The sequence below is a fragment of the Xiphophorus couchianus genome, chromosome 5, assembly GCF_001444195.1.
Source record: "Xiphophorus couchianus chromosome 5, X_couchianus-1.0, whole genome shotgun sequence".
NCBI lineage: Eukaryota > Metazoa > Chordata > Actinopteri > Cyprinodontiformes > Poeciliidae > Xiphophorus > Xiphophorus couchianus.
The window spans coordinates 21,467,420-21,494,166 of NC_040232.1; the positions used below are offsets into that span (position 1 = coordinate 21,467,420).

The 26,747-nt window shown below is 40.2% G+C and overlaps 1 protein-coding gene and 1 long non-coding RNA gene across 2 annotated transcripts; both read left to right on the forward strand.

Moving 5' to 3' along the window:
* Window positions 1–4,115: 4,115 nt before the first annotated feature.
* fzd1 (frizzled class receptor 1) lies at window positions 4,116–9,632 on the forward strand. Its single transcript, XM_028018017.1, has one exon. The coding sequence runs from the start codon at window positions 4,520–4,522 to the stop codon at window positions 6,164–6,166; it is 1,647 nt and encodes a 548-aa protein (XP_027873818.1). The 5' UTR covers window positions 4,116–4,519; the 3' UTR covers window positions 6,167–9,632.
* A 4,256-nt stretch (window positions 9,633–13,888) lies between these two features.
* On the forward strand, window positions 13,889–14,835 carry LOC114144821 (uncharacterized). The gene is made up of 2 exons (XR_003595547.1): window positions 13,889–14,416; window positions 14,452–14,835. It is a non-coding gene; the product is annotated as an uncharacterized LOC114144821 (long non-coding RNA).
* The last annotated feature ends 11,912 nt before the right edge of the window (window positions 14,836–26,747 follow it).

Below are 26,747 nucleotides of genomic sequence, written 5' to 3' on the forward strand. Positions count from 1 at the left end.
CTTTCTATAGGAAAGAAAAACAAAGAGAGTAAAACATTTGATAACAGGTACATTATAGACATTAGTAAAGGTACAAATATTTCTCTGAAATCTGCACATCACTCCTTACATGTAGGCTATGTCATGTAGCTATGATCCCTCTGACAGAGCCCAGCTGGTGTCAATGACGCAGGTTAAGCTGCATCTCCTCTACATGTGGAGTCCAAGTAAAAACTAGCATTCCTCTGTTAGCATGTAGATCTCCTCTGTCTCTGGCAGACAGATGAAGGTGTGGTTCGTCTCTTCTCTGTGCATGAATAGACTCATGTATTCTCCATCTTTTGTCTGATTTTTCTTTGCTGTGTGGTTCTGAGCATCCTGGTGCAAAGGCTCATTACATGAAATGGCATCATGATCTTAAAGTGACAGGAGACAGGAGCTCTCACACTGGGTTGAGCTGTGAGCAGTGCAGCCGTCCTGCACGCCTTCCTTGCTTCAGTGGAAAATTCCCAACTGGAAAATTTCAAAGCGTACCAGGGCAAGTGGTGCCTGTTGAAACGCCCTGTTAAGTTTATGAGCAACCTATAACACTTCTCCTCCTTTAACATCTCTCATGTAAACTGTTATTCTGAAAATAACACAATAATATTTGTTTTAAATCACAATGTAATTTCTGATAGAGCTTGTTACTAAGCTGTAACTAAACTCATTCTAAATGTGCACACTGTTTGTATGTACAGTTGAAACCAAATATTTATATACACAAAATAAAGACAGACATGTTGTTCTTTCGCCATCTGAAGTTAAATCAGATCAAGCTTCTCTTTTTTAGGTCAGTTAGAATTACCAAATCATCCTTATTTGCTAAGTGCCAGAAAACGTAGCAAGAACATTTTTAAGGCCACACCTGAAACACACTGCTTTCTGGTGTATTTCAGATGTGTGTTTCAAAAGAAATTAAGACAAAATATCAGGATCAGAATCATGGAGCAGCTCTAGCCTGGTTGATCCTGGTAACAGGTTGCAGATGCTTCCAGTTGCTGCGTTCTTCTGTTCAACCAGGATGGACTTGATGGGGTTGTCCAAAAACCATATAATCAGGAAGGAGACCAAAAGATGAATGTCTTTCGGTCCAAAATGTGCAGATTGACCCCAGAACAAAAAACCAAAGACTTTGCGAAGATGATGTGAAGACAACAGTGTCATTATCCAAATGTGATATGTACTGACATGGACTGAAAGGTCATTTAGCCAGGAAGAAGGCTTACTGCAACAAAAAAAAAAGAAAAACCTGAAAAGCCAACTTACAATTTGCAGACTTACACACGGACAAAGATCTTGATTTTTGGAGACATGTCCTGTGAGTAGATGAAACTAGAATTTAACTGTTTGGCCATCATGGCCGTCGTTACATTTGGAGGAAAAGGGAATGCTTGTGTCATCCTAACTTCAAATTATGGGAGTGGCAGCATCATCCTGTGGGGCTTTTTTTTGCTACAGGAGCACTTCATAAAATAGATGGCATCATGAGGAAAGAACATCATGTGAAAATATTGAAGCAACATCTAAGACATCAGTCAAGGAGTTAAAGCTCAGGATCAGATTGGTCTTCAGCATACAGTCCAAGTGATTGTAAAGTGGCCTAATGACAGTAAAGTCCTCGGTTTGGTGAGGCCACCAAGCTCTGACCTCAGTCCTCCAGAGCATTGGCAGGTAGATCTGTAAAGTCATGTGGCAGCGAGGCGACCCAGAAACCTGACTGAGGTAAGCCAGTTCTGTCAGGAAGAATGGGACAGAACTCTAGCAAACACTGAGAAGGTTCTGGAAGGAACCCAGAGGAGGCGTGAGACAAAGGAGGAGTTTATCGTGTTTTCATGCTTGACTACTAAACAAGGCTCCAGTCACTAGGTGGCAGCAGTGCTCAAAATAACCAACAGGCTGCCTGTGAAACTCAGTAGAAGAAGGAGCCTGCTATACACTGGTGTAAACAGTAGACAGCTGGCGGAGCTGGAGAAGTCTGTAACAGTGAGGAGAAAACGGTGGCAGAGGCAAAACTAAGAGAATTTTTTTTCATTATGAAAATAAAGTTATAATGTTAGTTAGATAAAGAAATATATTACCAGAAGGAAGTCATAAAATTACTAGAAAAAAAAGTTCAGTAGAGTTATGAAGATCTGACATGACCAGCTCAGCATGTTCTTATGATTACTTGATCCATTGCTTGACAGAAAATAAGAAACTGGTAAAAGGCAGTGCTGCCTTTTACTGGTGTGTGTATAGAATTAATCAGGCATACAAAGCACTGCTGCTAGAGTTCTGACCAACACCAGGAAAGTGGATCAAATTACAAAAGTCCTTAAATATCTGCTCTGGCTCTTAAAGGACGGGCTTTGTATTGATCTATAAAGCACTATTGGTTTTGATCCAGAACACACTTCTGAGTTACCAGAAAAATATGAGAAATTGGTCTCTGTAGAACCCTTTCTTACTTGGTTCCTGGACCAGAGCCACACCAGGTTACGTTTCTTTTCTCCTCACCTGTGGAAAACCTGAAAGGACCAGAAATCGTTGCTTCCTTTAAATCAGGATGGAAAACATCCGATTAACGATTTTCATCTTTAATGTAAAGTTTTTATGCTTTATTTTTAATTTCCGTAATGCACTTTGGATTGCTTGGTGTGTGAATGTTGCTGTATGAATAAACTGAACTTGCCTGGTTCCCAAGTGATGGCAGGAGAGACTGATAAGAGCAATTGAAGCCTGGACTCCAGTAATGTTCTGGTAAAAAAAACCAAAAAGTGAAGCTCACTCTACCAGTCTGTCTACATTCCAACCTTTAGCTGTAGTCATGAGACACAGATCATGACTAAAGGAATGAGATCCTGGATACAGTCAGATAAAACATGGATGGATGGATTTAATATACAAAATGAGAGATGGTAAAAAAAGACATATACACACAAAAAGAGAGAGGGAGTCAGAGAGGAAGCTGTAAAGCTGGAGAAAGTAAGACACCAGTAAACAGGAAATAGATGTGAAGAGAATGGCTTTTGTTTCCAGAGACTCTTAACGAGTGTAGTTTTGTGCACACATCTAATAAGGGGTGGGGGATGATAATTAAAAAACATCAAATTAATTTAATAATTCAAAAATTTTATGTGTTGACTGATACTATTGGCTGCATCAAACTAATAACAATATTGGCTTTAGGAACATTTGAATTGATTTACTGTATCAGTCCTGTTTCTACAGAACATTGTTCTTACTATGGAACTCACTGATAGAAAGTATCGTCTAGCATTATTCCATGTGATCTCTCTGTTACACTCTTGTTCTTGTACATTAACTTTGACCAACTTCAGGAACTTTCACTTATTTCTCCAAATGTTTCCTTTTATTTATTCATGCTCATCTTGTATAAGTTAAGTTGTATATGTCTTGTTATGTATTGCTAACATGTAACAGTCACTTATGTAATGCATCGGCTCAGTGAAGCTGACCAAACACTGCATGCGCCATAAACAAAGTCATGGGGATTATAGGGCCATGAAAATTTAACAAGGAATAAAATGTCTAAAGCATTCCTTTGTCTGACTTTAATTGCTTAGTATTTGGAAGAATAGTCAACACAGACTGAACGGCTTCGTTCTAAAACAGTGCAGAAAATCAATGTCATGGTTCACAACTCTGCCTCCTGTTGGGACAAATTGAGTTCAATGAGAGAAATCCCAGAAGAAGAACCGACTGAGATGAGAATCGAGCAATCAGGCTTGTTTGCAGTGGAAAAAAAATATTTTGAGCTGTACAGAAGAAACAGTGCCATCAACAGCCATGATGGTCAAAGCGTCAGCTGCTTCTTTTGGAATGCAATTACATTTGCTATTTTTTTATTATTATTATTTTGTGTGTGTGCTTTTTGGAAAGAAAATTGCACAAAAATGTTATTTTCTACTTACTCATTATTGACCACATTAAAAAAAATATTTTTTGAAACTGTATATTTTTCAATTATATATGTTGTATTTTAAAATGAAGCTCAAATAAGTACTTCTGTTACTGCTTCCTGATGAGAACATCCTTAATAAGTAAGAGAACCATCAAATCTAGCAGGACTTGGGTGTGAAACAGCTTTTATTTTGAAGGGGCTCGGTGGATGTTGCACATGCATTGACGTGCGTTTGGCTTCAACTAGACGGAGGTAGAGAGACAGACAGAGAGAGAGAGAGTTTGATCGGCGCCCTGACTCTGTCTTGTGCAGACGGAATACTGAGACTCCTGCGTTGGAAGGGAAACCTCTTCATTCGGCTCCAAGGAGGATTTTAAATGAAGGCTTCGGGTTTGCTGCTGGGGATCGCGGATCTTTGTTCCGTTTATCTCCCCCGCCGCGGGATGAGAAGCTGAGGGACGGGGACAGGAGCACCGCGGGGAGACGCTGCGTTCAGCTCGGCAACAAAGAAGCGCTCAGGGAAGCTGCTGAGGCTGAGGGAACGTCAAGTTATTCCCAACAAACAGAAAGTCGTGCCGCGGATCCTTCCTCGCCATGCTGCTCCACGGACTGCTCCGCACGGCGGTTTCTCTGCTGCCCTTCATCCTGCCCGCCTCCTTCAGGGTCAACGCTCAGTACGGAGACCGAGGAATGTCTATCCCGGAGCACGGATTCTGCCAGCCGATCTCCATCCCGCTGTGCACGGACATCGCCTACAACGAGACCATCATGCCGAACCTGCTGGGCCACACGAACCAGGAAGACGCGGGACTGGAGGTCCACCAGTTCTACCCCCTGGTGAAGGTGCAGTGCTCCCCGGATTTAAAGTTCTTCCTCTGCTCCATGTATGCGCCCGTGTGCACGGTGCTGGAGCAGGCGCTGCCCCCGTGCCGCTCTCTGTGTGAGCGCGCGCGGCAGGGCTGCGAGGCGCTCATGAACAAGTTCGGCTTCCAGTGGCCCGACAGCCTCGCGTGCGAGAAGTTCCCGGTGCACGGCGCGGGCGAGCTGTGCGTGGGCCAGAACATGTCGGACCGCGCGGAGCCGGAGGGGCCCGGGCACTACCCCACCGCGCGCTCCCCGCCCGAGCCCACGCACGGTCAGTTTAGGTGCCCGGGGCCCCTCGTCGTCCCCCCCTACCTGAACTACCGCTTCCTGGGGCAGGAGAACTGCGGCGCCCCGTGCGAGCTGAAGAAGTCTCACGGGATGATGTACTTCAACGAGGAGGAGCTGAAATTTGCTCGAATTTGGATCGGAATCTGGTCGATCCTGTGCTGCGCCTCCACTCTGTTCACGGTTCTGACCTACCTGGTGGATATGAAGCGCTTCAGCTACCCAGAGCGGCCCATAGTCTTCCTCTCTGGCTGCTACACCATGGTGTCCATCGCCTACATTGCTGGATTCTTACTGGAAGACAAGGTGGTTTGCAATGATCGCTTTGAGAAAGAGATGAGGACTGTGGTGCAGGGCACCAAGAAGGAGGGCTGCACCATCCTCTTCATGATGCTCTACTTCTTCAGCATGGCCAGCTCCATCTGGTGGGTCATCCTGGCCCTCACCTGGTTCCTGGCAGCCGGGATGAAGTGGGGCCACGAAGCTATCGAGGCTAACTCCCAGTACTTCCACCTAGCAGCCTGGGCCGTTCCCGCCATAAAGACCATCACCATCCTGGCAGTGGGCCAGGTGGACGGAGACGTGCTGAGCGGGGTCTGCTTTGTGGGCATCAACAGCGTGGACGCCCTGCGAGGCTTCGTCCTGGCTCCTCTCTTCGTCTATCTGTTCATCGGAACTTCCTTCCTCCTGGCCGGATTCGTGTCCCTCTTCCGCATTCGGACCATCATGAAACACGACGGCACCAAGACGGAGAAGCTGGAGAAGCTGATGGTGCGGATCGGGATCTTCAGCGTGCTCTACACTGTGCCGGCCACCATCGTCATCGCCTGCTACTTCTATGAGCAGGCCTTCCGTGAGCAGTGGGAGAGGACGTGGGTCAGCCAGTCGTGTAAGACGTACGCCGTGCCGTGCCCCATCCAGAACCACCCCAACATGAGCCCGGACTTCACTGTCTTCATGATCAAGTACCTCATGACGCTCATAGTGGGAATCACTTCCGGCTTCTGGATCTGGTCTGGGAAGACCCTGAACTCATGGCGGAGGTTTTACACGAGACTGGCCAACAGCAAACAGGGCGAAACCACAGTGTGACGGGCTTTTCTCAAACTCACTCCTGGTTTTTGGACCCACCAGAGACCTTCGCTCTGTTTTACTGTACATACACATTTGTGAGATTTTTAAAAAATTATATATTTGTATTTAAAGGCTGAAAAAAAATAGTCCATCTTTTTTCATCTTTGGATATGTTGGAGAAACATCACAAAAAGCCAGCTAACCGTTGCGAATCCTGGTGTCTGTCTCATGACCCGATTTACTGTGGACACCCATGGGAGTACTTCACACGGAGTGTTTGTGTCTGTAGGTTGGTGGAGCACTTGTGAGCGAGTGCAGGGTCTATTCTAAGCAGAGTCCCATGAAACCCAAGTGCTTCCTCGTGGCCTCCTCTTATCCTGATTAACCAGCTGGACTTTGTGTCTGAGGAAGCGAGCTTACGCTTTCTGAGGCCTCGTGTTGGTATGGATGTGAGTCAGTGAGACAGATGGTTATGGACGGTGTATTTTATGGGCCCTTGCAGATGTAACATTCCTCTGTTAAAGTAAAAAAAATAAGTTCTTATTGCCATGCAAATGGAAAATAAGGCTTCTGCTGCAGAGCTCTGGCTCTGAACCAGGACAGTTTTCACTCTTTCTTTTCTTTTCTTTTTTTGCATATATGGGAGTCCTTAGTGCCAAATGCCTTCCTCCATACAATAATACAGAAAACCTGAGCAAAATAATCTTCAGAGCACAGTCAAATAAAACAAGGGGATTTAGGATTAGGAGATTTAAGGTAAAAATAGAATCATTTAAAATATTTTTTTCCTAATAAAGAGCTTTTTGGACACCTTGGGATTTTAGATGTCACTACAAGGAACTTATAAAAAATGTTAAAGAATAAAAGGCGAATTTCGGCCGATGATAAATTGCTCTAGGAATTATTATGATAAACAATAATATAGTTGTTTTGAGACTATTTTCATGTAATAGAATCATGATGGCAAAATAATGCAAGGTTGTCCTCTCAAAGATCAATAAACTTTAATTTAGTAAAGAACACTTAATACTGGAACTGGAAGATATTTGAAATATTCTCCCCCAAAAGCTTCCGACCAAAACCAAGAAACAAAACGGAAATAAAAACCACACACCACCGAGACCATGAATGAAATGGATTATGAGGAAAATTGCTCTGTTTTATTACATTAATTATCAGAATGGAAATTATTCAGCTGATTTTAAGTGATCATGTGGTCAATTGATTTATTTCTTACTGCGAGAGGCTAGTAACTGATCAATGTAGTAAGCTGCTGGTCATTTAATAACTTCAACTTTTGCAACCTTTGTTGTGGAACTTTTTCAACTGGTGATAAATCGGGCCATCAAAGGAAATGTGGTGGAGCTGTTCTAATTAAAAAAGATATGCAAAAAGTTATTTAGTCATTATGTGACCCATTTTATTGAGTCAACTGGCTCAAATGGGGTTAACCACCAAAATAAATGAGAATAAAGAAACATAGGGCTGGAAGCGATTAATAGGATTAATCAGGTTAAATCGACTATTGAAATAATGATCAACTAATTAAGTTATCAATTAATCGTTCAAGTGGAATGTACAGACTCGTAGACCATTTCCTAAATGAATAACATATTCAGAGCAGTAAATAGCCATTTTTAATTTAAAATTAAAACTATTTCTGTCTGAATATGTTTAACATAAAAATCAAGTGGCAGTTTCAGGTTAAAAAAAAAAGAAAAAAAAACATTTCCAACCAACTCTTGCTATCCAGTTATTAATCTTAATAAATAACATCAGGTCAGGCCTGCACTGTATGGATGTTCAATCCAGCTGAAAGGCCTGAGCTTTCCTCATGTCAATGTTTGAAGGATTTTCTTTAGCTGCCGATTCATCCTTTGCCCTAAATGATCAAGTATTCACTAAAGGAATGCTATTACTGCATTTTATGCAGTAAGTATTTATTTCCTTATTTCTAAAATTAATTGAAATATTTTACTTGCATTTCGTATTGTATTAAAAAGATAAAATCTGCAGAATGTGCCAGTTTTTATCTGATTAATCCATTATTTGGCTGAATAATTGATAGAATAATCAATTACTAAAATAGCCCCTAGCTGCAGGCCTAAAGTAAAGATTTCAGAGGAGGATATACGATTCAACGAAGGTACATGTGTGATTTGAGAGTTTTTTGACCATGTATCACCATAAATGATGCAAACAGTTATCAAGTACAAAATGGCATTAAGTGTGAAGCTGAATTTGGATGGACAAAAGTGGGATTGTGTTGGTCCAAAATAAGGGTTCAAACTGGTGATGGTGTGAAATGACTCAAATTAGTTAACAATTTAATATAATTAAACCTGATCATTTACAGATGTAGATCATCTGTTCCTCCACAGCTCAAAATTAGAGCATTAATATGTTTTGACAAAATTAAATCAAAAAGCAGCAGATGCTTTAAATTTATCTGCAAAACTCATTTAAAGAGAAAAAGCAGCAGGTTTTACTCACAGGTGTGAAATGATCAGATATCTGTCAAACTCTGGAGATTTTTGACAGTTGTACAAATAATTAGCAGAACATCTAAAGAAAATTAATATGGAGTGGTTTCATAATAACTATTTTTAGAGGGGGAAAAAAGTAAACCATGCATTTTCTGTATTTTGGATCTTTTAGTGAAGTCTTTCTGGGTCTTTACAGTACTTGACATAAGAACAAAATTAGCTAAAAATGATAGAAAAATGTTAGATGTGCTAGATGCAATTTTAATTCATAAGGAGGTAAATCCAAGCAGAATTATTGATGCAGCTGGCCTTGCAGGATGTAATCTGCGTTATTTTGTGGGTAACGAGGCTCTGAAAACGTTCTGGGTCAAAGTGAAAGGCTGTGGGCGCCTCATGATGATGCATTAGAGGGACATAAACGCCAGGACTTTTATTAATCCAGCATGGAAAATAATATTCTGACAGTTTATGGAGATGTGTGTTGTCCACAGGATAGTGGGTCTCCGAGGCTGAACAGGGTGCTGTGATGGAGGGATCAGGGTCGGGATGAGGGATGGGGGAGATCCATGAATATGTAACCTTGTTTTTTACTTGGAAGCTGAATGTTTGAGTTGGTGTTCAAAGGCCTGTCGGTGAGGTGCAGATTGTGGAGAACATGGCTGCAATGCAGGACTGAAGCGCAGCCAGCAGCTTGCATGTCTTCCACTGCAGAAAGGAAGCGTTGTATTGAAATGCAGAGTGGCCACTCACACACACACACACACACCCCTGCACGCAGAGACTGCGTATCCTTGTCGGATTCTCTTCCACACGGTGCTTCCGATTCCTAAGAACTCTTTCTTTGTCTTGACGTACCTACAGTTGTCACGGCTTTGAAGTAATTTTCGTTACCTTTGCTATGAAGAGGACATTTTATATTTATAGAAAAAAATCTTATATAAGCACACACGACATTGATTTCTTTATAAATAAAAAAACAAACTCACCAATGCAACTTTGGAGCTATTTGTCTAATGTCTTTTTCTTGTGTCAAAAAAGTACAGCATTCTTTATATGTCTGATGTTTTTATACATAAAAAAAAAAGAATAACACATGATCTTTGGAAATTTCTGGTGTGTATGCTCACTTTAAAACTGTAGGAGGGGAGACAGGCAGGAGATGGCCGCTCGGCTCTGAAGATTCCTTCAGATGAAGCTAATATGTGGCTTGGCCGAGTCGAGCTCAGTGAGCGTTCTGGGTGTTTTCTCGCTGAGCAGCGGCAGAGGAACAGCGAGGAAAAGGAAATTCTTCTCATGAAAGATGTGCTGCTGAACTTTCAACTATGCAGACAGTAAAGATTGGAATTTATTATTTTTAAGGGGGGCTTGCTTTTTAACCCAAATTCCTTTTTGTTTCCAGAAGTTGGTTTGAGAGGAAGTCTAGTGAATAATGCGCTCCATTTCATGCAGTGAAACAGCCTGGCTTAGAGTTACACAGATTGTACGACGGTGTAGACATTGTTCTGTCTACATTGTCATACAATCTGTGTAACAGACTGTATGACAGCATAAGCTCCCCTATCAACAATATTTGCTGCTTCAAACACCAACAGGCTAAGAAGGCAGAGGAGATTGATTTTTTTCATAGATAATCAGTCTAATAAAAATAATTTTAATAAATATGTAAAAAAGCTTCTTTTTTTTTTTTACTAAAAGTTACATACTGCAGCTTGAACACACATCACTTAAACACTGAGGCAGCTACTAATTGAATGTAACTGGCTTATAAAGTTTGTTTCCATTTCCATTGAAATAGTAAATCTTAAGGAGACATAGGAGTTCACTTTGTTGGTTTCTTGACCTTAAACCATTTAAAGCTGTAGTATGTAACCCTGATACAGAATATGTTTTTTTATGTATTTGTTAAAACTGTGTGACAGAACAACATGAGGCAAGTGATCTGTGAAAAGATTGATTTCCTCCTCCCCTCTGAACTGGAATGCGACGTGCTCCGTAGAAGACCTTATATGTTGCCACAGTAGAGCCTCGGGGTTAAAAACAGCCTCCAGCCTGCTGCAGCCACCATGTTGAGGCGTCAGCTGCCACAGCCATTGTTCCTGCTCTCTTCAACTGTTTCACAGCTTTTACATCAGCACTGCCCCAACAACTCCTGACTTGGACTGTCACATACATAGACATCTGACAACTGTGAAGACTGACCTTGGGGGCTGGGACGTGGAACATATGTTTCACACAACAACACTGACTGAGTCGATTGCTTTGTAAATAGAAATGTGAGGCTAACATGTGGCCATCTGGAACAGACTGTTTCTCTGTGATTGTGACACAGTATAGTTGTTAAATGTTGAACCCTGAAGCAGATCAACAATCCCGTGCTCATCGCAGCAGAATCCTTACATCTGGTTCTGCTCTTTGATCAGAATTTGGTCACAACATGTTCTGTTGTTTTACAAACGTCCTGCTTTATATGCAGCTGAAAAAAATATGTCTGTCTTCTGTGTAGAAAACTTCACAATCTGACGAAACAAAGTGAGAGATTTAACTTATTTTCAAGAACTTATTCAAGATCAAATAAAATGTCAGATTTTTTTATATTAAAACTCTTTTTACACCCAATTTCATTTACCATTACAGAAGTGAAATTGGAATATTGGTAAAATAATTATCTTAAACCTTATTTTGATGTAGTATTATAGACTATCAGACTAACATGTCTGATAGTCTGGTAGACTACCAGACTATCAGACACAACTACTATCAGATTGATTGATTGATTGATTGACTCAATCAATCAATCAATCAAGTTTATTTGTATAGCACTTTTCAACAACAAGGATCAGATCAAAGTGTTTTACATCATAAAAATATAAAATCATATAACACACAATCAGCAATTGAAGCATTATATTTTATTAGGTGCCATCTTTACTCATCAGAATGTTGATTAATGTTTCACTGATTGTTTCAAAAGCAACTCAGCAGGTGGGTTTTTAGTCTAGATTTAGAGGAACTCAGTAGACTCGGTTCGATTATGGAAAAAACATTAGTTACATTTTCAGCTGGTGTGGTTCTCTTTCACACTGCTCTGTGTGAAATGAACCAAACCTTTTGAAAAACCTGTTTCCCCCTCACCTGTAGGGGCGCTGCACTAAGAACCATTTAGGGAATCGACCGCGCTGCAGTCCACTTTCTGCTTTTGGAGCGGTCTTCGGTCTGCTTGGCGTTCACATGTGCATTCTAACTGCACCTAAGTCCACTTCAACCAAACCTACAGCTAAGCTGGTAGGTGAACCACAGTTCACTTTCTTGGTCTGCATCAGGGCTCAATTGTGCATTCACTCCTCCAATATGCCTTTGTAGACAAACAAACTGGAGTTGAATTAAAGCAGACTTAATGGAGATGGTGGGAATTCCCCTTTATTCTACTCTAACATAACATGGGAGGTAGCTGACACAAACAGCTCAGCACTAATGCTGAAACCACATCACATCTCATGTCACTCAGTGTAAATATGGCAGAATATTTCTAAGAGTGCCTTCACCATGACTGTCAGGAGACATTAGTTATTTTAATGAGGACAATAAATGAGGAGCTTGATTTTTGGCTCATCAACAGCAGAGTGGTACAGCGCCCGCGTTACTGGAGATGAACTCCTAATCCATCTGCCTGTCCCCCATTCTACCCTAAAATCATTCATAAAGAAGATACCAAGACACTTGAACTCCTCACCTTGAGGGATTGACGCCCAACCAAGATGGAGCAATCCATGTTTTATTCAATCAGGAACCACAGGCTCTTAGCTTTAGAGGAAAGCTAAGAGTCCACACTTTCCTCTTAGCTGTGGACTCCTACCACATGCTGAAGGTCATAGATTGAAGAAGTCAACAGAACCACATCATCTGTGAAGAGCAAAGATTGGATGCTGAAGTTCCCAAACCAAACAGTTCACACTGAACTGTGACATCAATGCATCATTTATTTATTGGTTTTATTCTAATTGTTCACTTCTACTGTTTTATTTTTTGGTAGATTATTAATATTCATTATTTATTTCATTTTAACTTAGTAGCTCAGTTGAGTGTTACTATCATAGTGAGTTTGTTAAGTGAAGTATTTCAAGTAGAGGGTGAATTACGTTTGTTAGTAAACTTTTAATTTTTTGGAGAGAATTTATATATTTATGCTGTTCAAGAATGTCAGATCTGAACTTAATCCTTCATCTACTGTATTTAATACCTAATCCTCCTCAGGCAGGTATTCATAAACAATAACTGAGACTGAGAATTATTTGACTATTTCCTGATAATCAAGCTGCGCCTCGATTTGGTCATTTTAATCTAAATTAATTTAGTTAATACTTGCCTTTTAGCATTTTTTCATAAATTGCCAAACCTATTTTTGCAAGACAGTCCTCACAATCTGATAAATCCCCTAAATTTTATAAGGTCAAGCGGATAAATGTTTCTAAGATTCATCATGGTGATAGACTGACTGTTGCCCCTGAAAACCACTGTTTTTCTGTTTCTTCTACTTTTACATTTGTACAGTGATTTACATGACAGAGCATAATCTTATTAGGGACTTTAGAGTTTGATCATCAAACATGAAGTGGTGTTAGTGACATTCTTCAGCAAAATACAATCCAATGAGTGATTGGATTGTCTATCTGGATCTCATTATAAACCCAGATAGAATTCACATGACCCCTGCAATAGAAAAATGTCATCAGGGAAGGAGTTTGCACATTAAGACAAAATCAGATTTTCAGGGAATCTTCAGGACACAAACAGCTCAGAGACAGAAAACAACAAACCTTTTCTTGTGGAAAGCATGTGTAGAGTGTTTTTTTCCCCAACATGTATGTCATTCTTCCTGTTTCAGTGAGAATCGCCTCAGGCTACACTTTATTAAAGTTCCTAAGCTAAACTAGTTTAGCAACCTAAACAAAATTACAGCACAGAGTACGACTCTCTCCATGAATTTCTGTTTTCACCTGAACTAACCTTGCCACCAGTAGAGGAGTAGAAGTCTAAAAGAAAAGGAAAGAGGCTTCTGTCATCTGAAAGAAGAGCGCCATGTCTGAGCCTGCCCCTGTGTACACAGATTTCCATGTCTGTCATTACCTTGTGTACAGCCAGAACTGAAACAGAAACATTCCCGCTCTGTTTCTACATGTATGACAAGGTCGGCTTGCTTCCGTTGTGAGCCAACAATCTCACACATGCAGAAGTAGCTTTTTATTTATTTATTGAATGTAACTGGCTTATAAAGTTTGTTTCCATTTCCATTGAAATAGTAAATCTTAAGGAGACATAGGAGTTCACTTTGTTGGTTTCTTGACCTTAAACCATTTAAAGCTGTAGTATGTAACCCTGATACAGAATATGTTTTTTTATGTATTTGTTAAAACTGTGTGACAGAACAACATGAGGCAAGTGATCTGTGAAAAGATTGATTTCCTCCTCCCCTCTGAACTGGAATGCGACGTGCTCCGTAGAAGACCTTATATGTTGCCACAGTAGAGCCTCGGGGTTAAAAACAGCCTCCAGCCTGCTGCAGCCACCATGTTGAGGTGTTTCTTCCAAAACATATGAATAATGTTGAACTGATGAACAAATCTGTTATGTGAATAACTGATTTTATTTTAGCCTTCTGAAATCTAATGAAATAGAAACAGACAGAGATTGTCTAAAGATTTCCATCTCTAGAGATTTACCATGAGGCTAATTCTGTTCTCACAGACTCCCATGTTTATCAAAGTAGTAGCCGACAGCACAAGAGGTGGGTTTGTATTCTATGTGATGCATAAGGGCGAGTCACTAATCTGGTGAAAACCTTTGTTTCACGCTTTGCTTCATCCAGAGGGTCTGGGCTGACACGTTCTGCCTTTGAAAATATTTGTGATCCTCATATGGCCAAAAATAAAACATGAGTCTGACACCCCTGTTCTAAACCCAGTGTCCGTATTCATGCTGGTTTCTGTAGGTATGTTTCCTTTTGCTGGGGCTTCATTTGCATTTCGGAGCAGTGTGTGTGTTTTTTTGTTTTTTGTTTTTCTAGAAAGCACTTTGAATCACACTGGGTGAGCTGTGCTATTTAAAGAGGAACACATTCCTTTGTTTTGCTTTGACGCATCGAATGGAAACTTTGAATGTATAGCTAAATAAAGTAAATGCGGGTTATATTACAAAGTAAGTCAACCTTCACTAGTTTGTTTGTTTTTTTCAGTATTAATCTGTCCCATCCTGTTTTATGTCTGTTCTGTTACATGAAAAGTAAATTTTCCTGTAATTTGGTGGAATGTTCTATGAAGAAAGGACCTCCTCCCAAAGAGAGGTTTCCATTTTACCTCTCCTTGTTGGATCTCAAAGTGCCTGAAGGTCAGTTCCCCTCTGCTCAGTAGCAGCAGCATCCCATCAAATGAGCTGGCACCACCCGCGCAGCTCCACCTGTGGATGACTGATGTGCTGTTTCATACACTTCTTATGTCGTCTTTCACTCAAACGCCCACCAGTGTCACCGCCTGCTGCAGGAGTCACATCCGCAGCGTTCACATGCTCCTCTGTTTCATCTGTTTCCTTCTGTCAGTTCCATGTGAACGCTTGTTTTTCTCTCATTTCATTTGCATTACACTTTAGGTGAGGCTAGGTGATTGTCGGGGTCGATACATGGTCCTGTGTCTGTGCCAATGTCAGCAGATTCCAACACATCTGGAGCAGAGGAACGCTCTGTAGCTGTCCCTCAGGAGAACTTGTAAATTCTGCAGCACGCATCGTAATGAGGACTGTTAAAGAGCGCGCTGGTTAAGCTTCTGTTTCAGAAGAGAGAGCAGCTCTCAATGCAGGATCAGTTACAGGGTCAGCGCAGTAATGGGGGTCATATTTATCAAACCACTGAATCAAATCCATAATTCATAAAACACATTTTAAAGCACTGCACATGTATTCAGAACCGACTCACTCCTACTTATTTATTTATTTGTTGGGAGAAAAAAAACTGACATCATTCTGGTCCAAACGGGCCACTTCCAAGTGTTGTTGAATTATCCAATTAAAAATGAGAATGTCACGAAAATGTAGCATACATAAAACTATTAGAACCGTATGATCAACAAGGCTCTTAATGCTCAGCATGTCAAATAAACTGAAGGCTACATTCACAAAGCAGAAAAAGTGAGTCCCAAGTCCTAATATCTTTTTACTCGCCAAAAACTTTGATCTGCGTCAAACTCTGTTATGTGCAACTGAATCAGATCCTAGAAATAAATATTATAAAGGCCTTTTGTCTTCTCCATTGTCTTTTTTAGAAATCATTAGTTAAAATTGACTTGTATGTTAAGGCTTTTAATATTTGAATTTCTTTCGTATTTTTAATATTTCACTTTGTCATATATATCTTAATTGATTTGGTACATTTTTTTGTGTTTCTTGTTTCATTCATTGTGTTGTTTTAATTAATGTTTTTTTTTTGTTTGAAGCACTTTGTAGTACTTGTTTGAAAAATACTATTATTATTATATGATTCTGATTGTTTTCAAAGCGTCTACAGTCTGAACAGTCACATCGCATTTATCCGACTTTTACATCATGACAGGAGACATGAAGCCAGATGCAGTAAATTTCCACTGACCATATAATTTACAATTTGACATTTCGGACATACATTTGCTTAATGGAAACATGACAATTTCAAAAGGAAAAAAAATATTACAAGTTTGACGTAAGATAAGGTTGGTTTTTTTTGGTCACATCAAAATTGGTTTATTTAGCAAAACTGCAATGGAAACACTTTTTAGTTATCACACGAGTCACATTATCAAAAATCAGACGTTGGTGATTGTCGGTTTGCGCAATGGTTTGCCTCATTGCGCAAACCACAAAGAAGACAACAGGAAGTAGGTAGAGGATGATTGTTCTGCATGTTTATTAATGTCTAATCACGTGAACCAACTTATTTATGTGTCTTCAATCGCGTTATTTAATGGAAACACTGCAATTGTGTTTTCCAATGGAAAGATTGAGCAATAAGTATCTGTCAGAATGTCTTCAGGAAGAAAGACTTATATTTATGACTTTCTTGTAGATTGTTTCTACCTTCAGCAACAATTTATCTTGTTGCTGAAGGTAGATGACTGAAAATGTTCATGTCATATTTTTTCGACATTAGCCAAATGTAGACAACATTTTTTGCACATTAGTAATGGAAACACAGCTTCTGAAGCACACCACATTCTTTTTACTATGATTTTAAAATACAGATGAAAGCATGGATGCGGAACTCCATCGGTTTTAGTCTTTTCCGAGGCAAACAGAACTCTAAAAAACATTAGATGCAGTCTGAAGTTTTCCTCCCGCAGAGCTGACCTGAAAAAGTCTGGTTGTTTCCAGCCTGGTGGAGGCTGAGTGCAGCTACATCATCACTGCTTCTTAAAGTACGAGGGCAAAAGAAAGCTGAAGAGCTCCACGTTCCTTTTTTTCCACTCCCTTTTCTCTGCGTCTTGCGGCTCCAGCTGAAAGCAGCTATGCAAGCGTGAAATTTGGTAATGAAAGGTGGCCATTTTCAACCTTGACTGTTTCAGAGGCAGCAACAGATAAGAGCCAAGAGTAGAGGGATGGCCTTTAAGTTCAGCATGAGGACAGTAGGGCTGCTGTCCCTGTCTCTGCTTTATCTGAGCTGCTGTTCTTATGGACTCTGTGGTAGAAGTGAGACAGAGACTAAATGTTTTGCAGAGGATAATCCTATAAAGTGTTGTTAAGTAACAGCCTCTATTTTAGGAACACGGTTTCCTCAGTTTCTCTCCATGAGTCACTTCTCAAATTATAGAATTGCATTTTGCAATTAATTCATTTTCTCCGCTCATGGCCTTTATGCAGTCACTTTGACATCAGTTTTCAAACTTCCCAGAAGGCCCAAACTTTCTTTAAGACAGGCACTTTTTTGTGCTGTGAAGTAGTAAAAAAGAATGAGCCCAAACTCAGCCACCGCATTATAAAAGACTGATTGGCAGTCAAACAGGGGTTTGATGGCGGTTATACGGGTTAAGGCGAAATTATAGTCTGGTTGAATAGATGTTTCCATCAGCTTGATGATCGAGAACAATTAAAGATGACCAAAAAAAGCAAATGGAATAAATACTTTTTCATGGTGAATTGTGTCTGTTCTAAATTTCCTGAGCAATTTAGTCTTTGCTGGAATCTCAGCTCCATACTGGTTGACGTAAGGGCCACTCTCCTGGAAAAAAATCCCCGTCCTGTCAAAGTAACGTGTGTGCTGTGTGGTTTTAATGTCATTCAAAGCCTGTATTATTATGTTTTTTATGTCTTTTTGCTGAGTTTACAACAGATGGGAGGAGGAAACCGAGGGAAACTACACCCTGGAAAATCTCCTCAAGCCTGATTTAAAACAGAAATATAAAGCTGTTCATGGCCAGACACCCAGTAACTCCCTATGAACGAACCGACTCAGATTTTTACATTGCACTTGAAAATGCAGATATTTAAGATGCATTTTTCAGTCTCCGATGGAAAGATTGAGCAATAAGTATCTGCCAGAATGTCTTCAGCAAGAAAATCACTTATTTAGCTTAGTTTGCTGCTAAAGGTAGATTACTGAAAATGTTCATGTCATGTTTGTCAGAAAGATTTCCATGTGGTAAACTTAATTCGATTCAAGTCAGTTGAATTTTATAGCCCCTTAAGAAGCAGTGCTGTTTTTGGATTAGGGGTTAGATTTAGGACTAAGGTGAGTATTGACTTTAGGTCAGTGGTTCCCAAACAAGCAGAATGGGTGAAAACAAAAACAGTTACACAAAAGTGTTTCACTGTAAAGATGGTTTATAGTGTGTTTTGTTGCAACCTGAAGTGTGAAATAAACTTCAGTGAAGTTTGAAAACAAAATATCTGTATAGGTTTATGTCTGGTTGAACGATGTGTGTACCCAGTTGATTTTTTCTCCTTTTTTGGGGGGAATTTTATTGTAATCCATAGGGGTTCCCAAAATCTTTGGGAACCACTGGGTTAGGATTAGGCTCTAGAAATGACTAAAAAAATGAATGGAAGTCAATGCAAAGTTCTTGTGATGATAGAAAAATATATAGTTTGTGTGTGTGCATGTGGTGCATTCGTGTGTGGGTGCTCATTTATATTATCTAATTAAAGGGGCAATATTAGGTAAAGTCAACCTTCTTGAGCTTCACATCATGTTACAATGTTATTCTTTCAGAAAAGTCAGAAGCACCTAAATGAGACAGAAGCCCAAATTCAAGACATTAAACTACAAAGTCAGATTTCTTTTAAGTTTTATTTTATTTTTATAACAACTGAAGGCAACTTAGTTGCTTAATAGTGCTATAAAACGGCACTATACGCCTGGAAGGCACACAATGATGCCCCTTTAAGACTTCTCCAGGTATATTTAGTAGTTTCTGAAGTTCAGTAGGCCCTATGGGAACAAAAGCCTGATTCTAATGTGACAGACCTCCTGTTTGAAGATCATGAGATAGAGATATTGTGTGAATTTAGTTTCGGTTGACGTTAGGGGTCGGAATATACCAGTAATGATTGGGGCTTGACATAAATCTATCTATCAATCATCCAACACCCTTATCCCTAGTGGGCGTCTCCTTTCTCCAGCGGTCAACGGACAAGAGGCGGGGTCACCCTGGACAGATCACCAGTCCATCACAGAGCAGCACAGAGACAGATGGGAAAAACAACCATGCACCCACACCTAAGGAGAATTTAGAGAGAATAATTAACTTGACAGTCAAGTTTTTGGACTGTGGGAGGAAGCCGGAGTACCCAGAGAGAACCCACCATGCACAGGGAGAACATGCAAACTCCATGCAGAAAGACCCCAGGCTGGGAATCAAACCCAGGACCTTCTTGCTGCAAGGCAACAGGGCTACCAACTGCACCACTGTGCCACCCTGGCATAAATCCAATTATTAAAATGAAAATAAGTCAGTCCAGTCATAATAAATACTTCCAGTTTTTTATTGCACTAATCCATGTAAAATATTCTTGTGTTATATTTTTATGACGATTTGCTCATAATGTACAAGGTTAAACACAAAGCTTGACCTAGAACTAATCAAATGCATGGCTCCACACTTCATTTTTGGGTTATGCAGCATTGTTATGGGATGAGTCATATAACCAGGCCAAACCCCTGCTAACATGGTTCTCATTACACTCACCATAGCCTTCAGACTGCTGGCGCTCTCGCCGCCTCGCTTCTCCCGTTCAGCACTGCACACACGCTACCAGGAACACTGCAGAGTGGATATTTATACCCAGGCCTGTGTTTCCCATTAGGATTGCTCAGCCTGTTCTCCTGCACATGGAGCTGATGGAAGGAAGTTCAGTTCTGGTCTCCATCGCCTGAGACAGCTCCCACATCAACAACACGCCTTCTACAGCACCAGAGAGGAAACCCATGTTTTAATAATCATCTCAATACTGTAAAGTGCACCCAATTTCTCTGACTAGATGTGACTTTCTTTAGGTTTTTCAAGGTGATAAAACATCACTGGTTAATCATGGAAGCAGGTGCATGTGATTGCTCACAGTAGCTGCGTTTCATTATGAATGTGCACAAATCTTTGTCAACATTGGGCTAAGATCAAGAAAACACAATTTTGCAATTGTGGTGTGCCCTTTAAATAATTAAATTAAAATTACACATGACTAAGATTGATCATACAGTAAGTCCTTAAAAATCATGGCAGCGATGAATGTAAAACGTTACATGAAGTATATTCATAATTCAGCCAATCAGAGGAGAGGTCGCCGTCTTCTTCAGGCGCTGGAACTACAAGTCGTCTCGCCACATAAACAAGCCTTGTTGTCATTCCAACATGGCTTCACCATGTTGGAATGACAACGTGTGTGATGCTGTGAGAGCTCTGGTGGAGCCAGCTGCAAGTTATCCAAAAAGATCAACCCAAAATCAAACCATCATCTTCCTACTGCTTCCTGTCGTCTTCTTCACAGATTCTGACAGTCGTACTGTTGATCACATGACTGTGAGCGAAAAAAGTGCTACCATTTGAGTTTGACAAAGTACATTTATTTTGATATGCCTTAAAAATCACATCCTCCCAGCGCAACAACTTTTTATTGAAAACGTTACAATTAAGCAAATTTATTTTCATAATTTCAGCTTGCACAATTGGTTAATGATAATGCAGCTAGGGAGGCTGTCGGTATGCAGCCATCTTCACACTGTAAGCTATAAGCACATTCAATAAAACATATGTTCTGTTCTTTCCACTCTAAGCAAAAATTTAAATTTTCTACATTCTTTCACCCATAAGGTTCTGGGTAAACATTGTCTTACCTAAAACAACCAAATGTAGACCCAGAAACATGACACCACCCATCATGTCATTATGTAAATAAGAAAATGGAAGATAATCCACAGGTGATGTGTACTCCATCATTCTTTAGCCCAACAGCTCAGAGGAATTTGCTTTTGTATGACTTTGTGTCTCCTCTTGTTATTGAGAACATGTGACCAACCACTCCCTCTACTACTAACACTAATTCAGTTTATTCAGCTAAGCTGACAAATGCAATCAGCTTAGATTGCATTTGTGTTTGCACAGCACTCTTATTAACAAATTAAACAAACTAATTAAAGGGGAAATTAAATAATTTCTCTTTACTTTAAAATCAAAGAACCTTCGATTTGAGAGCCAAAACTGGATCATCCTACACCAATAAGTGATGCATGCAGGTGAATAAATGTAAATATATTATACTTTTGAAGACATAAAGAGCATTTTCAGAGATTGAGGACCACCTTGTTTTGAGACAAACATAGAAACCCAAACAAGGACTGAATATAGGCCTGAAAATAATTAACGTACACCAAAGATGAGTTATTTAAAATGCAGTTTGTAAGTTGTGATAAAACAACTACAAAGGGATTGTTGGGTCTCTGAAAAAGTTTTTTTTTTTTTTCATTTTTGTGAACCCATCCATCCATCCATCCATTTTCTGTTCACCCTTGTCCCTAATGGGGTCGGGAGGGTTGCTGGTGCCCATCTCCAGCTACGTTCCGGGCGAGAGGCGGGGTACACCCTGGACAGGTCGCCAGTCTGTCGCAGGGCAACACAGAGACATACAGGACAAACAACCATGCACACACACACTCACACCTAGGGAGAATTTAGAGAAACCAATTGACCTGACAGTCATGTTTTTGGACTGTGGGAGGAAGCCGGAGTACCCGGAGAGAACCCACGCATGCACAGGGAGAACATGCAAACTCCATGCAGAAAGACCCCGGCCGGGAATCGAACCCAGGACCTTCTTGCTGCAAGGCAACAGTGCTACCAACTGCGCCACTGTGCAGCCTTTTGTGAACCCATTATGTTTTATGATCCTTGTGCATGGTTACACTCCTGGTAGGCATGGACTTATTTAATTTCCCTTTGGGATTAATAAACTATTTTTGAACTTGAATTTGTGTCTGACTCAGGTAATATAAAAAATATACATATTGACACAATGTCAATATGTACATATTGTTAATACAAAGGTTTCATGAAAAATCTGAATATGGCATTGCTTTTAAGACTGTTGTCAGTGATTATGTTAGTAATTGAGTAATCTATCAGTTATTCTGATGATTAATTGAGTAATCAAAAAAAGATGAATTTAAAATATTGGTTGACACTGTCATAACAGGGGCTGCACAGTGGCGCAGTTGGTAGCACTGTTGCCTTGCAGCAAGAAGGTCCTGGGTTCGATTCCCGGCCGGGGTCTTTCTGCATGGAGTTTGCATGTTCTCCCTGTGCATGCGTGGGTTCTCTCCGGGTACTCCGGCTTCCTCCCACAGTCCAAAAACATGACTGTCAGGTCAATTGGTTTCTCTAAATTCTCCCTGGGTGTGAGTGTGTGTGTGAATGGTTGTTTGTCCTGTATGTCTCTGTGTTGCCCTGCGACAGACTGGCGACCTGTCCAGGGTGTACCCCGCCTCTCGCCCGGAACGTAGCTGGAGTTGGGCACCAGCAACCCTCCCGACCCCATTAGGGACAAGGGTGAACAGAAAATGGATGGATGGATGGATGGATAATAATAATAATAATAGGGGGAAAAACTCTATCCACCTTAATCTTACTTACATATTTAAGAAAAACAACAACTTTGTGCTCTGTGCTAAATCAAATAATATAATTTTCAAACAAAATTTTCAATCAAAATGAAAAATGGAGCAGTGCACAAAATCTCCCACATGTCTGACAGGTTTGTGTTGCAGGTCTGGATGCTGGCGGACGCTCAGAAGTGATCCACACGGAGGGCTGAAATGAAAAGCGGATGCTTTTTTCAAAAAGCTGTCTCTCTCAGATATGACTTTTGGCCGAGCAGGAAGACGCTGGATGGCGGGAGATGGATTGTTTGGGTATTAACACAGTGTGAGGCCTGAGCAGGAGACGGTGCCAGAGTGTGGCTGGCAGCTTCATCACAGACTTGGGAAGTGAACAATCTGCAGTGTGACTGTTCTGATTTATACAGAACAGCTGTCAAGGGGAGTAGAATCATAACACATAAGGAGAAGTGAATTTCAGCAAACAGCGGCATATTATTTATTTTTTATTTTTTACAGTTCCTGCCATCACTGTTGGAGAACATTTTTTTCTTTCTAGCCCTGTTCTGGAGCCCATCTCCATGCTGTGGGGAACAGAGAGGGGGAGCAAGAAGTGGAATCCCAGGCCGGAACCAGCGTTTATTAGCGGTGTCCCAGTAATATAACCAGCTCTCTGCAGAGGCCCTTACAGCTTCCCTTTTCTTCCAAATCTCGGCCAGAAATGAGGCCATCATTAGCTGTTTTGAGGAGAAGCGTGCCACAGCCTGGAGAGAGAAAAGAGAAAACAGAGAAGGAGCCAGACTGGCACCATCAACAAGGACTTCTTTTCTAATACCTTCCTTCTTATTTTCAGTTTGGCTCACATTCGTCAAGAGAAATGGCCATCAACATATTCCCATTTATGTGCTAATTTACACAGTATGAAGACATTCTTGGCCCAGCACTTGTTTGGAACATCGGCTTTACAATCTGACAATGAAACGAAGGCCGCTCATCTCCCCCCTACAGAAACCTGAGACATGCAGGGGCCAGTGGGACCATATCTCAGCCGCGCATCTCTGCATTCACTCAACCAGGCAATGATCCATATATCTACATCAGACCATTTACAGAAAACAGTGGCGTGTCATTATCCAACTGTAAGGTAAGCCTGTTCACATGACATCATTGTACCCCTTCAGTATTTTCCTGGATGTATCAAGAAAATTGTTACGGTAAATTGTTACAATACATCCCTGGACTGGCTGCTTTGCAAACTAAGTAACTTTGTCTCCAAGTGTTTTAACTTGATAAGCTACATTTTCTTTTGAATATTGAAGGAATGCTTTCCAAAAAAATCCAAAAGGCAAATTTTTCACAAATAGTTTGGAGTTACATTTCTCAGAAAAAAAGCACCAGTAATGAATGAATAGGTGGGTGTACACTGTATTTTTTTTTATTTATTTGTTTATTTAAGGAACCCCATTAGTCTGTACTGTAATAGAGACTTTCTCGGGTTCATGTCAGCTTTACTATAAAAGTCTGTTCTAAACATTTTTAAAAAGACAAAGGTATTTCTGAAGACACAAACAAAGTTAAATTAAACATAAAATTCAAATCAACTACTTAAATAATTTACAAACATTACAGAAAGACATGAGAAAATACCTCACCACACAAACCTTTTCAACCATACCAGAACTTAAAATATACTGAAAGATAAGTACAACAATAACAAACTACAAATATAAATTTAAACATTCTATCAGGTCAATATTAAATCATTCTCCAATATAGGTTTTCTAAGAATTTTTTTTAATTTACATAATCAACCATCGATGTCATTTTAGAAGGCAACATAGTCCACAGGAAACAGCTCTGTACACCTCAGTTTTTTTTTTCAGAGCGTTGGTTCGAGGCAGAGGTCATGTGGAAGTGATAGTAGAGCAGGGCCGGCCCAAGGCAAAGCAAACTAAGCAGCGGCTTAGGCCCCAAGGCACCGATTGCCTCAGTACATGTTATGCAGTTTTCTGGCCGATCCCTGGGGACTGATCTTTAAAAATCCTGACCTGCCAATTTTGATTTTGGCTGATATAATTTCTTTTGTCTGAAACATCGCTAAATATAGCAAGGAAGTCACTGAGTTGGCAACAGTGGGGTGAATATTGTTAACTATTGTTAATATATTAATTGTTATAATTCAGACCTGACCTGGTGGGTCGTTCTGTCAGTCAAACCTCTCACTGTAGAGCAGAAGAGGACAGAGACTGATTTTTAAACATTTGCTGATGAAGATAAGATCAGGGGATAAGATGGACTTCACATGTAAGTATCAGCAGATCATGTTCCTCCAAAATTAAGGAAATCGGTGCCCAGAAATCAACTGGTCAATAAATCAGTTGGCCAATAAATGTATCCTATATTATACATGTATATAATGTAAACAGCACTGCCAGAGAGGCAATAGGTTTATAGCTGGTGTGTGAATGATCTAATGATCAGACTGCTGATTGCAGCCAGTTCACATTGTTAGCAGAAATAGAGGGCCCCAAAACCACATTTCGATTAGGGCCCCATGGAGGCTTGGGCTGGCCCTGTGGTGGAGGTTCATCTTGCATTAAAACAATGTCTGTTGTAGGTGGATATCTACTGTCAGAAGAACCAAACGGTTCAAATTTTATGCACAGAGAAAAGAAGACATGGTAGTCTGTCATGGACTTTCATCCAGGACAGGTGTTGATGCATAAAATTAACATTAGTTTTAAAATGACATCCAAGTGCTAAGTGATAAACTTGTAGTTTATCCAGATGTTTGTTCAAAGCACTTGACCAAAAAGCAGAACAGCATTCAAGTTGACACAGGACCAAAGGTTGTATTACAAATGTTCTTATTTCCAGAAACATAAAATCTGTCTTATGTCAGATTATTGTGATATTTCTGCTTATTTTAGTCACCATCTTATTAATTTGTTTAGACCATGATTGAATTTCATCTATTACGACACCCAATAACTTAACTTCTTTAAGTTAGTGTATTAATTGTTTTTGTACAGAAAAAAATCAAACCTTTGACCATACACTTTGTTTTAGAAGCATTCAGGTTTAACTTGTTGTCCCACTCTCAAATAGCCTGTGACTCATGTTGTATTACAGTATTTACGTGTTCAACACTATCAGAAGACACATACGTAAATAGTTTTGTCATCAGCATATACAGTTATGGATGCCGTGTCTAGTACAAAAGCTTTGTCATTTACAAATATACTATAAAGCAGAGGACCCATTCGTTACGTTGTGTGATTCCGCATGAACAGATTATATGATTTGAACAAATTCCATTAAACGTAACACACTGATGAGTGCATTAACACTGATTACACCTTTTTTTCCTTTCAAAAGAATTTAAGCCAGATCTGTTTTTATATGGTGCCTCATGTATTTCACAATTTACAATCCCAGTCCCTATTCTTTCTCCTTCCGCTGAAGCTATGTTCAGTGTCGGTAAGACCTTTTGAAAAAACCCCACTCTGCCAATATAAAAAACACATGCAGATTTCAAATCATTCTGGCTGCACTTGAACTCCCCACAGCCACTCTTCCTTATAGTCCATTTTAATTAGGCAGAGTTGGGCCAACACTCGCTGCGCTGCCATGGCAGAGTCACTTGAACTGTAAACCACACTGGCAGTTTACGAGTTTCCATTTTCCTGGATTTAATTATGAACTCTGAGTTGCCTGAGATTTTGCAGAGAAACATGTTACAATGTTTTGAACTTCGATACGATAGAGATCACTACAACCGTGAATGAAGAGCAGGTCAGGGAGGACAGTCTGCTTCAGTTTAAATCTTATTTTTCACTTTGAAGCAGACACCTTTATATACAGACCAGCTCGGTGTCAACGGATTGGATTTAACCAGTTAAACCAGTTCATCTAAAGCTCACCCCAGTACTGCATCTATTCACAGCTCCTCAGCCGAGGAAGCTTCATGACTATGAATCATGAATCATATTAATCACTTAATTTTTGCAATTTGAAC

Coding starts and splice junctions, on each gene's coding strand:
- fzd1 (XM_028018017.1), top strand. CDS start 4,520: ATGCTGCTCCACGGACTGCTCCGCACGGCGGTTTCTCTGCTGCCCTTC.